The sequence below is a fragment of the Sinocyclocheilus rhinocerous genome, unplaced genomic scaffold (assembly GCF_001515625.1).
Source record: "Sinocyclocheilus rhinocerous isolate Xijiao unplaced genomic scaffold, SAMN03320098_v1.1 scaffold584, whole genome shotgun sequence".
Lineage (NCBI taxonomy): Eukaryota > Metazoa > Chordata > Actinopteri > Cypriniformes > Cyprinidae > Sinocyclocheilus > Sinocyclocheilus rhinocerous.
In genome coordinates this window covers 593,791-609,662 of record NW_015630348.1, presented here as the reverse complement: position 1 = coordinate 609,662, position 15,872 = coordinate 593,791, and the positions used below count along the sequence as shown (strand labels likewise).

The 15,872-nt window shown below is 36.8% G+C and overlaps 1 protein-coding gene across 3 annotated transcripts in view; it reads right to left on the bottom strand.

Annotated features, from left to right (window-relative positions):
* glrbb (glycine receptor, beta b) overlaps positions 1-15,872 on the bottom strand; it is a 34,352-nt gene that overhangs the window by 18,123 nt on the left and 357 nt on the right. Inside the window, exons 1-4 of one of the 3 annotated variants that reach the window (XM_016552403.1) lie at positions 8,719-8,999; positions 6,489-6,631; positions 5,799-5,905; positions 4,636-4,703 (exon numbers count right to left, since the gene is read on the bottom strand). In XM_016552403.1, coding sequence (XP_016407889.1) covers positions 4,636-4,703; positions 5,799-5,905; positions 6,489-6,631; positions 8,719-8,721 — 321 coding nt within the window. In that variant the 5' untranslated portion in view covers positions 8,722-8,999. Of the gene's footprint in view, positions 1-4,635; positions 4,704-5,798; positions 5,906-6,488; positions 6,632-8,220; positions 8,289-8,718; positions 9,000-15,872 lie in introns of those variants that run through there. The other 2 variants (XM_016552404.1, XM_016552405.1) reach the window with 2 other exon arrangements.

Genomic DNA, 15,872 nt, shown 5'->3' with positions numbered 1-15,872 from the left:
AAAAAAAAAAAAATTTTGAACTGTAAATCATGCTTTTTACAGTCATTTTAAAACATTGCCCCACCTCACTCATATGGCATAAATTTTATATGTGCAGGTCTTAAAAAGTCTTACATTTGAGCTTAAAAATCCTGTGTGCTATAAAATAAACATGATTACATAGACAAGGAAAACAATTCAAAATAAATATTACAAAGGTGTACGAAACTTATATTTTTGTGCAAAAGATAAAAAATATTCCAGTTTTGGAGGCCATAATGTCAGCCATCAAACACTGAACTGGACTAGATCCAAACGCAACAGTCTGAACACAAAGAGGTCTGAGACACCATTACTGCATAAGTGGACCAAAAAAAGGATCTGAGTCCTCTTTCAGGAACTGCGATAGTGTGAACACAAAGAAAACTGGGTCCTTTTTCACTTGGTCCACCTCTTGGTCCACTTAAAGGGGTCTGGGTTTGATTCTTTTAAAGAGGACTCAAGTGTGAAAACACCCTTAAACACCTCTGATTGGCCATTGTGTTCACATACTCAACAGATATGTCTGTGATTGGCTACAATGATCATCACTTCATACTCTTCACCGAGCACTGGTACCGAAGTCAGTACTTTTGACAACACTAGTATATTACGCTGCTGCCACACATATCTAATATAAACATGCAATTTCTTTCCCAGCTGTTTACCTTCACAGACATAACCGACTGTTTTTGTAACTCGTGTGTTTTTAACATAAACTAGTGTGTATTTGACTGTTTAATCGCAATAAGACATGAAAGAGAGTTTAGTACTCACATGCCTTGTGCGTGCTTCGAGTTTGTGCCCTCAGAAAACCGTATAGCCTCTCAGAAGTATAAACTAATTTGGTTTTAAACGCATGATTTCAGTGCGATAGACATTATAATCAAAACCAAACAGATGTTTTTAGCAAAGTATCTGAGGTACGAGCTGTAAAGGCACAGCCCTATTTTGGAAAAGGGGGTGGGGAGCAGCAGCTCATTTGCATTTGAAGAGACATGCACAAAAACAGTGTGTTTCAGCTTCCACTCAAAATAGGCATTTTCAAAATGGTATAATAAATGATATGTGGGGTATTTTGAGCTGAAACTTCATAGACACATTCTGGGGACACCTGAGACTTATATTACATATTGTAAAAAAGGGCATAATAAATCTCTCATAAATGTTACTACTTGTTTTTGAATGTTTAGAAAAAAATCAAAACTAACATTCCTATATTGTTTGCAGAATAATAAAATGGAATGTTCCCCTAAGGCCCATTCACATTAAGAACAATAACTATAATAACTACATAGTGTCCACACCAATGCACAATAACATTGTTTATTATAAGCATGTATTGAAATTTTGTCTTCTGCCAATTTAAATGCTTGAGTTCACTATTAGAGCAGGATGGATTCTGATTGGCTGCCAATGTTTTTATCATTCATTAGCTGAAAAAAGTTACTGTGTGGCATTATTATTATAGTTGTTGTGTGGACACTTCTTTTAAATTTAGAAAGATTTTTAAATTGTAGTTATCGTTTATAGTTATTGGGCCTTTAGTGTTCACATAACCATGAATTTTTTTTTTTAAACATTTAAAAACAATTGATGTTTTGAACATTCAGAGAACTTTCAAAAATAACATTGTCATAACTTAATGAAAAGACTAGCAAAATATTCTTAGAACATAATTTTGTTAGCTGTAATGTCTACAAGTGTTGTTTTGTTGGACCTTCCTGTCCAAATGGTAATAAAGTACTATATAAGCTGTGGTAAGCAAAGTGGCCTACTTCTTACTACTCGTGCCTCTGGAGAGGTTATGAATAGCCTTTTTGTATTTCTGTTGTATACCACCTGTTCATTTTAAGGTTAACCACAGCAGAACGATGCAACAACAAAATGGGACCTCATTTCCAATGCTATAAAAGCCTGGTGTCATGCAACACTCCTGTAGAAGTGAATGCAAAACTATATTCAACCTATGACACCATGCAGTGCTGGGCAGAAAACATGGCCCTCTGATGTGTTTCCAGGGGAAATATTTTCAGTGGAGTTGATCTGAGACACTCTGGCATGATGGGTTGTTTATGGGTGTCACTGCTCATAAGGAGCCAGACGTAAGATTGTGGGGTCTGGAGCTGTCTTTTTTTTTCCTGGTGGAGTGTTAAGTAAACACGGTAAGCCTAAAATAACGTGCACAGTCATGAATCTAATCGTCTGTCTGGTAGGAGTTGTCTGACAATCTGACATTTTAAAAACTTTTTTTTTCTTTTTTTTTTGAGACTGATCTGCGTTCTTTGTTGATCTAATCATTGATTTCAATATCAATGATATTTTAAGATTCAGAAAGTAAAAAAAGTAAGAAAAGAAAACAATTGAATAATCTTGAGGAAAATACAAGACTCAATGATCAAACGTTCTGGCAAATGTCACTTAACAGATTTGTGTTCAGCTTGTTTTGATAAACATCTATATTCAGGGAACTTTTTTTGTTGTACGGTGAAATGACAAAGAAATTGGTTGATTGGAAATGACTCCGATTTACATGAAAATGTAAATATGGAAAATATGTTAATTATATACATTACCATTCAAAAGGTTTGGGGATAAGTTTTTTTTTTTTTGTACTTTTATTTAGCAAGGATGCATTAAATAAATTAAAAGTGACAGTAAATGTCTTCATTTCTATTTAAAAATGCTGTTCCTTTTCATTTTCTGTTTATCAAATAATCCTGGAGAAAATGCATCACAGTTAACCAGTTAACACCGAAAGAAAGAAAGAAAGAAAGAGAGAACGAAAGAACGAAAGAAAGAAAGAAAGAAAGAAAGTCAGCATATTAAAATGATTTCCAAAGGATCTGGGGCCTCATGTATAAAACTTTATGTAGATTTCATCCTAAATGTGTGCGTACGCACAAAAGCTAGATTTTGCGTACGTACAAAAGTTTTCAGATTTATAAAGCCATGCGTATGCCAGAACCTGTCAGTCAGCTGAAGATTGTGCGTACATGAATCTCCACCCCGTCTCCTCCCCGAAATAGCCATTTATGGAGTAAATAATGTTTTTGCTGAGGTGGCCAGTCAATTTGAGAAAACGCATTGTGTTTTCTGTATATTACATAAAGATGCAGTTTTGCGTTGCGATTACGTAATGACGTCATCACGCCGTGACGTCACAGCGTCACTTAGCAACTTTTAGCAACAAATCGTTCAGCCTTTAGTAACTTCCTCTGAAAATTAGTTGGCAACAGTGTCTCACATGTTCCGCCATGTGCTTCTCATCCATTTACATCAGAGTGCGCACGCGTCTTTCACGCAGCATACAGCAGTGTTGTGCATTTTGACCAGTTGATGGGAAAAGTATTCTTAAAATGCATTCAAAATAATTTGTAATATATAATTATTCACGTATTTAGAAGTGCCCACGATAACAATATCGTGCATATTCATTACCGTGATATATCGCATTACCGAATCCCGGCACAAGTCTAGGTATTTGTCACAATATTGGGAAGAGCACGAAAGGGGTTATCATTAGGCTACTGTCTGTGCGTGACACCTGTGAACAGAGGTTATAGGCTACTGTCATCAAACCGATGGACTGTTTGATCAAAGAGCGCATCCTTATGTCTGTCGTTACCGCCTATGTTCCAAAGCCATGAAACAAAGACAAGTTCACAAAAATGATCATTATTATTCACGCAAAAGTATTTTCTCAGAGCATGAGTTTTGCTATTTAGAACACAATTTAAAGCGGAGATTAAAACATTAAATCGCATACCACTGGAAAATTGTTCGAAAGCAGCATATCCACTGCAAATATTTCTGTTTAAAGTAATATAAAAATGTTGTAATTTCTGGATAAAAATTTCATAAAAAAAACAGTGCTTAATTTCATTATTCAGAGTGTCATATTTAATCTAAACGTGTATGTCAAATGTAAAACAGACTTTAAAATCATTCTGTTTGCTTCCTTATTTCGCTCCCTCCAGTAAAAGAGTGCGTACGCATGGACTAGAGCAGGGGTGCCCAAACTCGGTCCTGGAGGGCCAGTGTTCTGCAGAATTTAGCTCCAACCCCAATTAAACACACCTGAACCAGCTAATCAAGCTCTTATAGGCATACTAGAAACTTCCCAGCAGGTGTGTTGAGGCAAGTTGGAGCTAAACTCTGCAGGACACCGGCCCTCCAGGACCGAGTTTGGGCACCCCTGGTCTAGAGTGTCCATACGGTGCGCACATATTTACACCTAGTTTATTTTTTATAAATCCAGATATGTGCGTGGAAAATTACACACAAAATGGGCATGGAAATGTGCGTACGCAACATTTATACATCAGGCCCCAGGTGACACTGAAGACTGCTGAAAATTTATCACAGGAATAAATTATATTTTAAATATGTTAAAATAGAAAACAGTGATTGTAAATTGTAATATTTTTTACCAAATTACAGTTAAATAAAATAAATCCTTGGTGAGCATTAGAGATTCAAAAACATTTGTACCAACTCCAAGCTTTTGAACGGTAGTGTTTATATATTTATGATTATTATTTCTATGTTTATTTATTGCTATATTTTTGTGTTCACTATTTATGTGTATGGAAAGACAAAAGTGATGTACAATACCATAGTAGTCTCTTGGATGGACCCAAAGCTGTTGATAAAAATGTTCACACGATCCTCAACAGGAATACCTAAAAACAAAACACAAACACACTTTACATCTCAGCACATCAATCACATCCATCAAACAAGACGCACCAAAAGTCATCCTAGCATGACTTCTGAAAGTCATTCAAGTCATTTACGCAGCACACTTTCTCACGGACTATTACGGGTAACATTAACTATTTGGTTTATACCATGAAACATATGTTTTCACTTGATGTATACTACGTGGAAAGCATGGCATTATAGGAAAATGCTTCAAATACTCCACTGCTATTCCTATTCCCAAGATTATAATGTTGACTTTAATGACTGCCAGTAGCTTTCATCTTGCCCAGATATGAAGAGCAGCTGGCTGGCCATAGAGAGTAATAACACTGAATCATACAGTGAGCTCTTAACACTCAGACCACATCAAGGCTCATGTTTATGCCGAATGCCAGCGAGCAGGGAGGCGACAGAGGTTCTCACTCTTTACAACCTGCTTCATTATATCAGGAAAGGCTGCCAACAGTAGCATAACCTAGAATTACGTATCTGCCACAATGTATATACATACATTAAAACATGCTTTGTAATGTTTAATAATTGGACATAAATATATTCATTGACAGGTGGGCACGCAAAAGACAATGTAATAATAGTAACAAGGAAGGGAAACTTGAACCATACACTAGTACACTCAAGTGTATTACAAGTGGTGACTAAATACATTTTTAAATACAAAGAGAGTATGTTAAAAGCACATTTTAGCGGTGTCACAAAATAGCACAGTTGAGTACACTTAGATGATCTTAAGTTTATCTTAAGAAGTACTAAAGAATCATTTTGAGTATATTAAGTAAAATAGAGCACTTTATGAAAGTGTACTTTTTTCACCTGTGTAACCAGTACCAGCAGAGGTATATATTTATACAAGGAAGGGAAAGCTTGTTAAGAAAAACTCTTGCTGCTATTGCTGAGGTAATCTGAGGAAAGTGGTAGGGCATTGGTTGGCAGTTGGTAAGACCGTTTGAGTGGCTGATAGGAGGTCTCTATTTGGCTTCTGGGGTGTTGCTAGATAGATGAGACAACATAATGAATCTTGTTCATAATTACATATATCATGGCGCTATACTGACCTTTGAAGTTGGGTCGGATTCTTGGGTCATAGCTGACCAAAAGCCTGTTGAGGATATTGCTGGTAGAGTTTGCTGGAACCCGTGCCAGATCCTCTGACGACAGCTGCCTGAAGGGAGCAAAGATGGGGGACATTAGGGTGCAACCATTTACAACAACAAAACTATGTGAAATCATGCTCATGTTTAAAGTTTCAGTCATCTGTTTATTAAAATGTCTTTCATTTTTCATTATACTATTGCAAAGGGCAGCATTTCCAACTCAAGAGTCATTATGAACATTATGATGATGTGAGTTACTTCACGTGCGAAATGTGAAGTACACACAACATTAGAGCAGATTAAATGGATAGTTCACCCAAAAATGAAAATTCAATATCCTTACTACCTTTCTGGGCCATAAAACATTTCATTTGTGTTGCTGTCTATGCAGGGTCAGAAAGCTCTTCGATTTCATCAAAAATATCTTCATTTGTGTTCTGAAGAAGAACGATGGTCTTACGGGTTTGGAACAACGTGAGGGTGAGTAATTAACAGAATTTTCATTTTTGGGTGAACTGTCCCTTTAACCGTTAGTTAACTGTTAGTTAACTGTTAGTCTATAGTTTCCATAGTCAACATGATATCTGTATAGCGCAATAGCAGTGTTTTATGAAAAATGAGCCATAAAATGTTGCATACGAATGTACTTACGAAGGACAGTAAACCTGTTTTCCATTCTTCTTTCCCTTCTTAGCAGATTTTTCTTTGGTGAATCCTCCTTCCATCCAGACACAGATGATAAGCAACAAGAAAATCACCTTTAGAGCCTTCATATTACAGCAGTTTAACTTAGCCTGGAAGAGAAACAGAGCAGGTATACATGTATTATATTAGATGCATACTGACATTATTTCTGTAATGGTTATTAGGTAATTTAGGGCTGATTTTAATAGTGTGATTTAATCCCCTTTATTTAATTCAAAATTTAAAAACAACAAAAAAACAAAGCATTGTCAATATTTTAACATCTACTGTTTCGAGAGAAAAAAAATCTGATATTATTTCCTTTGTTCAAAGTCTTACATAAACATAGCCCTGCAATTCCCAACAATATTAATGGATAACAATGTCCTCTCTCAGAGGACATACAGTTAGGGCAAGTATGCGCTGGGCTATCTTGGAGACTGATGGTCCGTTGGCTCAGGAAATGTGGTTCTGTTGTATCTGTGACCACTTTAAAAATGGTTATGGGTGTCTGTCACTGTGGGTGGTCTGACAGTGTGCTTCTACAGTATAAAAGCACATTGTTTCCACAAATTATATAGGACAAATTATTTAATTTATTACCAAAACTACTAATTTTGCCCCTAAACAGTGCCTTACTGATATTTATGTCACGAGCGTTCTTGGTATCCTTGCATGTGCATTATAAGAACATTAGCAGGATTAATTCATTTAAAATGTACTATAGGAAATAACTTAGTTATGCTTAAAGTAAGACCTACATGTCAGCAGTTTGAACTATGCCAAACGTCAACCTGTTTGACTCATGTACAGTCCTCTGTACAACACAACCATCCATGAGTGTCCCAAATGTAGATGAGAGGAAACAATTGGAAAGATCAGCATGAGGAATTCCCCTCTGAGGAACACTGCCAGAAAACTCCCCTGTCTAGACTCTTCCACCCTCCACCTCTGGAGGCCTGATTCTGCGCCAGTGCATTGATCATCATCTTAACTGAAACAGGCCAGCGTGCATGCACACTCCTCCAATCTCTCACTCATTCCATCATTATTATTATCACCAGATGCTTGTGTTTCTCTTTCCGATCTCTCCATATCTCTAAATCTCTTTCTCTCTCTCATTCCCTGATTCAGCGGTCATGGCAATTTGAGTTTAATGTTCTTCTTTGGAAAGACACACACAAATACTGACTGCAGATCTACATATAAAGTATAGAAATTCAAGAAATGGATTATAATGTTTTACTACGGAAGATAATTTAAGGGAAAGAACTAGATGTGCTCAGTCCTGCTCCTAGAAAGAATTGGGTTCTGGCTCACACCAATGTAATATATAAATGTAAAAATGGGCATATATATATATATATATATATATATATATATATATCATCATATAAATATTACATCATTTTAGCCTGACAGATGATGCTCATATTGGCAAACCTCATCACTCTAATCTCCTACTGGCATGCTTCTATTTTATGTATATGCAAATGCGTAAAGGTATAGCAACGACCTGTGGATGCAATGTTTTACTACGGAAGATAATTTAAGGGAAAGAGAGACATGGTTTTGCTTTATTTTCACAACAGACTAAATCTAAGTAAACTTGACCCTTATTCAATTGAAACACTTCTTTTTTTGGCTGTCTGCCCTTAGTAAGCCTGACTGCTTCATTCACAGCTAAAAAAAAACTCACTCTGTTCCACTTATACACAGGTGATGTTCATTTTTCATGATCTCTGACCTATGACAAAGATCTGTACAGGAACCTAAGAAAAACAGATTAACAGAAATTAAGTATTAGAGGTAACTGAGGTGAAAAAATATATTTAATCATGTTCATTATATTAATTATGCCTACTGTAGCTCACACAATATGCTACAGCAATCAGAAGAGGTTTAAACAAAATGCTGATCATACAATATTATGAAGGCTCCATATAGTGACTGTTCATCTCCATATAGAAAAATATAAAAGTGTATAAAAATATAAATGTTTGTGTTAATTTATTTTAATTTCAAACCTAATAAAATAATAACAACCATGACGACGAGGGGGCTGGGATGACGATGATGAGGGAAATACAACACAGAATGACAGCATTTATGCGCGTCGCACCTCCCCCCATTCATCATACACATTTAAAACGCTCGATCGTTCTTTTCTTTAAATATTACTCGCGGTTTCACTCACCATTTCAATATGGTAACGGTTGTTGTTCCACAGATCCGACCCAGTAGCGCTGACAGTGCGATCGGTCGTTAAAAAGCCTTTATGACCGGTCGCCGTCTATATCGCATTCTACTCGTCGTTCCTTCAGTCAGCGCGAAATTTCATTACGGCGGCGATTCCCGCCTGTTTTTCTTACCTTTTTCAGTTTCAATAATCTGAACAGAATCTATATTCCCGCTGTCCTATTGCATTCTTAAAGGGTTACCAAGATGGATCCTTGTGTGTGCACCTGTCATGCAACATGCGCAGTAGAACGCTGTACAAGGACAGAATTAATCACACGGCTTCCACAGCAGCACTGGAATATAATGCAAGGTCATCACACTTGCTCTGCCGTTTCAGCACCAGTGTGCTCCTGAAAATTATTATCACACACAGTATTCTCTGCTGTGTCCATATGATGCTTGAAATTGTGCTTCTGTAACAGAAAGAAGAAAAAGAGAGAAATAAAGAACTCATACAGTATGCAAAAAAAAAGAAAGAAAGAAAGAAAAAGAATGAATGCAAGAAAGAAGAATGCATGCAAGGACAATTGCAAATAGAAATAGATGCAAGAGAGAGCGAAAGAGAGAGAAAAGAATGAATCCGTACAAGAAAAAATAATGCAAGAATGAAAGCAACAATGTAAGAATGATTGTTTTACTTAAAAAAAAAAAGAAGAAGAATAAAACCTGTGTATTTTTGTGCATGTGTAAATAATTAAACACTTAACCCTCATGTTAAGTTTTGGCCATTTTGACCTAGAAAATTATGAGTTCATGTTTTTGCATTATACTAATAATACTTACTGTCTTTGCTCACACAGGGTATTATAACTTTTTGAGAAATTGTTTGACGATTGTTTGACAGTTTTTAAGTAAACATTACCAAAATTATCCACAAACAATGTTTTTTTTTCCCCCACTCAAAAACTGAGGTGCATAAGCTCAGATCCATGATTCCTATGAACAGTCACTTCCAAAAAGAAATACAAAAACCTGTGCTAACTGAAAGAAAACAAAGTTGACTAAAAGATTGAGTGATAATAGGTCAATGCGATTTACAAACAATTTTTAAAAGGCCAGTCAATTTCAACTGAGATCACCAGATTAGGGAAAGGATTTTCAGCGTAGCACAAGGGTTAATGTTATTTATTTTATAATTTTTTTATATATATCCCTCTATAATTGTTCCTAGCTGAATGAATGGTGCCATTTTAATCTTAAACAAGAGTACTCCAGCAACAAGCAAAGTAAAACACAAGTGTGCCAGCCAACAGACACAAGGTGCGAATGTCTGTATTTTTAAGAACATCGAGACATAGAACCAGTTGTTAGTGGAATGTAGCCATCAGGTATAGTCTCAAACCGAGGCCAAATACATTTTTGTTCTCTCTGAGCGACGTCAAGCACTCTATTACTTCACTCAACAGACTACACAAACATTAAGACGTGAACCAAAGGCAAAGCTCAGACACATTTCTCTCCCATGCAGATATTCTCCAAGGGTCCTGGGCGAATGGTGTTTGGATTAAGTGAGAATGAAAACACAGACATTCACAAATTTCCACAGGGCACTCTATGTCCAAAGACCTCAAGCATTGTTCGTATGAATTATACGCAATACTATACCTCCTTCATCAGCTTTGTCAGAACAATAGACGCCTTAGTCTCGGTTTTTCATCGTAGCGGAGCAGAACGTATTAATAAAGCGTGCACATAAACTAGATTACTGATTAATACCAGTTGAATTAAAACCCCGACAATAAATGACCAGGAACAAAGGGAGGCTTGTTTTCAGAAAACGTTCAATGTTTGGCCAAAAGCCACATAGCTGATGGACAATGTAGCACCGGTCCAAAAATATGTCAGTATGTTCTAGCAAATCGAATGTGGTATTATATCTGGCATGCAGACTCCACTTTGCTATCAGTCTCCACACACCCCTGTGCTGACACATTCTTCAATAAAAATTAAAATAAAAGCAGTCATAGGATGAAGGTACCACTTTACTTTCTCAAAGACACTTCTTTTTGCCGTATGATGGTGTGTAGCTCTCAAGAGGTGATTGGCAAGCATTCCAGAGGTCTGAAGGAGTATCAGGAAGACCCTAATGGAGAATAACTGCTGGGACTCTGAATTAGTCGTCGTATATAGTCACTAGATGTGAAAAATGACATGTAAGAAAGGGACGGTCACAAGATGTGTATGGAGAAGTCTAAATTATGAATTTAAAGAAGTTTGTCTAGACAGACATGATAGGAAGTTTATTAATAAATCTGTATATCGCAGACTTATATTCTCACATTTCCTGTCTATTTCAGGGGTTCACACTGTTTATCTTGCCAAAAAGCTGTGCAAGGAGCATGACTCATCCTATAGACTCTCACTCATTCGCTTTACAACATTTTTATCTGATAAAATCTATCAAGTTCATCCCTCTTGTGAAGTACGGAGTGCGATAATTCCTTAGGTCGTAATTGCAGCTTAGCAAGAGATTGTTTTAACTTTTACTTTCCCTTTTTATGTCTCTTGGAACAGACCCAAATGAATCAAAGTGAGCAGGTCAATAGTCTTTTTCTCACGTTGGAACAGGACCAAATCACAGACTAGAAGCAATGTACAAGGAGAGAATTTACTCACCTGACAAATTACATGGAACTTTAACAGCTACAAATGTGCAGTACAGTACAAACAGAGATCAGATGTTAAACACAAGAGGATTTTTAAAATCCATATGGTTTTACTACAACAACCATGTCTTTATACTATATGCTACTTAATATAATTATTACAAGCCAAAATACCTTAAACGTGACAAATGACTTTTCCAGTTAATGTTAGTGTTAGCCAAAACTAAAACTATTACAAATTTTAAATGTTAAAATCAAATAAATATTGCCTTGGTAACTAACTGAAATTAAATTAAAGTTTAAACTGAAGTGCTAAAATTACTAAAACTAAAACTCAAAAATACAAATAAATTGAAGCTAAATAGAAAATTTAAAAACTAGTGAAAATGGCAAAAGCAAATAACAAAATTACTAAAGGTTAAACTATCAAAACTATTTCTAAACCAAATGTATTAAACTATTAAAACAAAAACATATATATAAAAATAAAAGCATAATATAAAAAATACTATCATAGTATGTAAATAATGCAAAAATAACACTGGATTTGACTGTAAATCATCAGCACGTCATTGTAATGTCCCTCACCGATGATGCATTTCCTGTTCTGGACAAGCTAACGTGTCATATCCTGCATGATGGATACTGCACTGGATAGAAGGTGACACAACGTTTGTTTAGTTTAGTTTCCTCTATGACCTCACTGCAAACAGACAAAGATTATGTTCTCGCTAATGCTACAGCCGGATGCTAACTCAGTGTTTGCTGGCCAGACAGGCAGTGACCGCAGTGACCTTTTCCTCCAGCCCTCAAATAGCCTTGTTTGTAATTTCACTGTTTATCTAGATTCAATATCAAAGTGACTCACAGGACCACCATGAAAGCATAAGACACTGTAGTGTCTCAAACAAGGCAAAATAGCAATCTACTGAAACCCCTCCCCCATATACAGAGAGAGGGAGAGATTCTTTCTGGCAGAGGTGCTGACATCTGCTGTAGGTTTTGGGCTGGAATATGATACTCTCCCATAGTCTGCACATGACCTCCAGTCTGGCGGCACCACATACTACACCTTTCCACTTTATGCTACTGAGGGATCCATAAGCAATATTATCTGCATACCTAGAGGCGAATACTTCTACAAACCAAAAAATAGCCAAAATAAAGCATTAGGTATGTTTTGTCTTTACAGTACCATGTTTTCTTTAAAAACCTATTCCTGTTCTGACTGTCAAAATCATTTGTCAAAAAAGACCATAGTATACCTTCCACAATCCCAAAATGACACATTTATCATATATATATGTACTGTACATACAGTATATATAATGACTTCACCTCTACAATTGATCATTCTGTCCATGTTGCACACAATGCAACAATAAAACAGCAAACTTCAAAATCTGATCATGTCAGATTGAGATCTTCAGCTTCCACATGCTTCTGGTCTCAGATTTTTTTTTCCCTTCTGTAGTGGTCTGGGGCTGAAAGTGAATTGCTTTGCCATTGCATCATTTGTCTGGGAGAATCACTTCAATGTGTGCCCTTCTCTGATTGTTTAGTCTGCCATAGAAATCTACACCTAACAGGCAGGAATATGTTGACAACTGAGAGATGAGATTAACCACATGAAAAGACCTTCATCATGGGTTGATGCTTTGAGCAAGAAGAAGGAAATAACTTACACAAGGGGAGTAAGTGCACTGTCTGCAGCTTTGATTTGACAAATTAAGAGGTCTTTAGCAGTTCCCTTAAGATGCTTTAGGCATTGTTCTGACTTCACAATGATGAAATGCCAAACAAAATGATGAAAAGATTTAGACATAAGAACCGAGGAACAGGCCACAACTTGTGATAATAATAGTGTTAGGCCTTGTTCCAAATGGTCACACCCGTTCAGGAAGCCTTTCCATCAACATGCGAAGTAGTCATGAACTAATGGTTAATGCATCTTAAAGACCATTTGCAGAGAGTTAAATCAGCCAACTTACAATAATGACAAAAGATGGCAAGCTGACCATGTTAGCTAAAACTTCAAGTCCCTGTGAATTCTCACATTTATTCTTACCACTAAAAATAAGAAGAAGAAGAAAAAAAAAGTTTTTACACTTTTAAAGGAGATTCCAAATAATTAATTATATAGCTGTAGCAATAAATAACTATGGTACTTGGCAGAAACTATTGTTATCAAAGTACATTTTCAGAAGAATATATAAGAATTAAGTGCAAATTTATTTTGATCTGCAATGCAAATCTGTGGAGTTTTGCACTTTTTCTTTTCTTTTTTCCCAATCTCCAGCACCAGTGGTATTTGAACAGAGGGAAGTAGCTACAGAAAATGCTACCAATGTACATATTATCCATACTTATTAGTATGTGAGATTAGACCCAAAGCATAGCATGTTGAAAAGTGTATGCCAAAAGTTCCCTAGTATCTACTATTTCCAGTAGATTTCCAAAGTGTGGATCCATGCACACTCTAACTGCTGATATTTTTTTACATCCCATTGAGTTTTGGAGGGGGATTTGGTTCGGAACTACAAACATGGTGAATGTAAATGAGACTGACGGTTAAGTAGTAATGCCCTGAAAGCATAGGAGTTTGGCACTGCCCCCCCAGACGAGAGCCAATCATGATTTGTCTGAGCTATAACTAAAATATAAAAAAAATTCATAATTTATATTTTCTCATTTTATTTGTATTATCTTATTATTTTAGTGGATTGAATAAGTATGTTTTGGGCTAAATTAATTTCTATGATATTTAAGCCCCATCCTCGCGACTCATCATGATTCTAACTTCCTTTCATTATTTTCCCGCTTTAACAAGTTAACTGAATAATGGAAATTCGTTGTCTTGTTTAATAAACCCACGAATAAAAAAGTGGTGGACTGAGTCACTGCTGGCTGAATTGGACAGGCGATTTTCACATGAAGCGTTGGCTTCGAGTGTGGCGTGTGACGCAGTATTCAGTTCAGAGAAAATCGGCACCAGTCCTCTACTAAGCATGTATGCCTTAAGCTTCACCCTCAGCTTGTGACAGCTGAAATGGATCTTGTGAAATGTGCGATTACATCGCCGATCACTCTTGAGAAACTTAAAGATGTAAAAAGTAGGCTACGGAAGGACAAATAGGCCTATCCAAACTTTTTCAGACTAGGCCTACTGCAGCTTGCACTCACGCTACCCGTTGGTTCGGCTACATCAAAAATAAGTTTCTCAGTTATGAGGAGAATAAGAAACTTGCTCTGATTAGAGCCCTGCGCCGGCTGCACGGGCCTCAAATAGCCCGGCCCGTGTCCGACAGCTTCTCTCAAAACAGCCTACAGTATACTACTGTTTCAGCTATTAAAATAGGCCCAGTTCAGTTTTGTATGTAATGGCAAAGTGATTATATTTCGTTTCGTTTTTTTAATAAGTTAATTTAGAAAAACGTTTGGAGCATTTTTTGTTCGTTAAATATAAGTTTTTGTTTTTAAAGTAACGACCAAGCGGCCAGCGGCAGACAGTGAGCCTATGTTTGATCAATTTAGCCTTCTCAAATCATCACGACCTGACTAAAATAAAATCTAGCTATAGATATAAAACAGTTCAATCATATAACAATGTTTAAACGTTAAACCTAGATAAATGTGCGGTATATCCAATAGTTTGTGTCCGGAGAGTGCAAGCTAAAGCGCGCTTTGCAGGACATGGAGGCGCCAGCGCTATCACTTGCATTTTTTTCAGTGGATACGCCGTCATTTTTGCTCATAAAGGTAAGAGTAATACATCATTCGTAACTGTAAAGGGTCTACTTTTATTTGTGTGCACTCACAATATCAACAAAACGTTGTGCTTTTATAAAATAAAGAAAACAAACATGATGCGCTTTCTGCCGTCTCGTTTTGAACAGGAGCGCTTCACAAAAATGAACCGAAACTCAGCGAATACATGCCTCACAGACATGATAAATATATCTATACAAAGCTTTAAATTACTACTTAACAAAATTGAACTTAAATAATTCAAATATCCCCTTACTATTTCCCCCTGACACATTTATGGTAATTACTTTTGCCGGTGCTTTGCAGCAAGCTTTAGCCTCTTGCGTGCATTTGAACGCAGATCTCTTCAGCTGCGCTGACTGCACGCATGCTGCTGCAGCTGGACACTAAACACTGTCGAGCCGCTCTTGACAGCACGGTCTCCTGTTGTTTCCACCAGCGCAGCAATTTTTTTAATCACTAATTGATGGATGTCTAAAATATAAAAATAAGGAGAAGTCTAAAACAGGTCCGAGGCCCGGCCGCGTCTGAACTATGACGTGAAAATTGGCCCGAAGCCCGTCCCGAGGGGCGTAAAAAAGTCGGGGTCCGTCGGGCCCGAGCTGAAATGCAGGGCTCTAGCTCTGATCTAGCACACAGAAAACGATTTGACTGAAAATTTGTCAGAAGAGATGAAAGAAAGATAGTGGTCATCTACGCAATTCGGAAAAAGAGGCGGCTTTTCTGCATTAGGTAT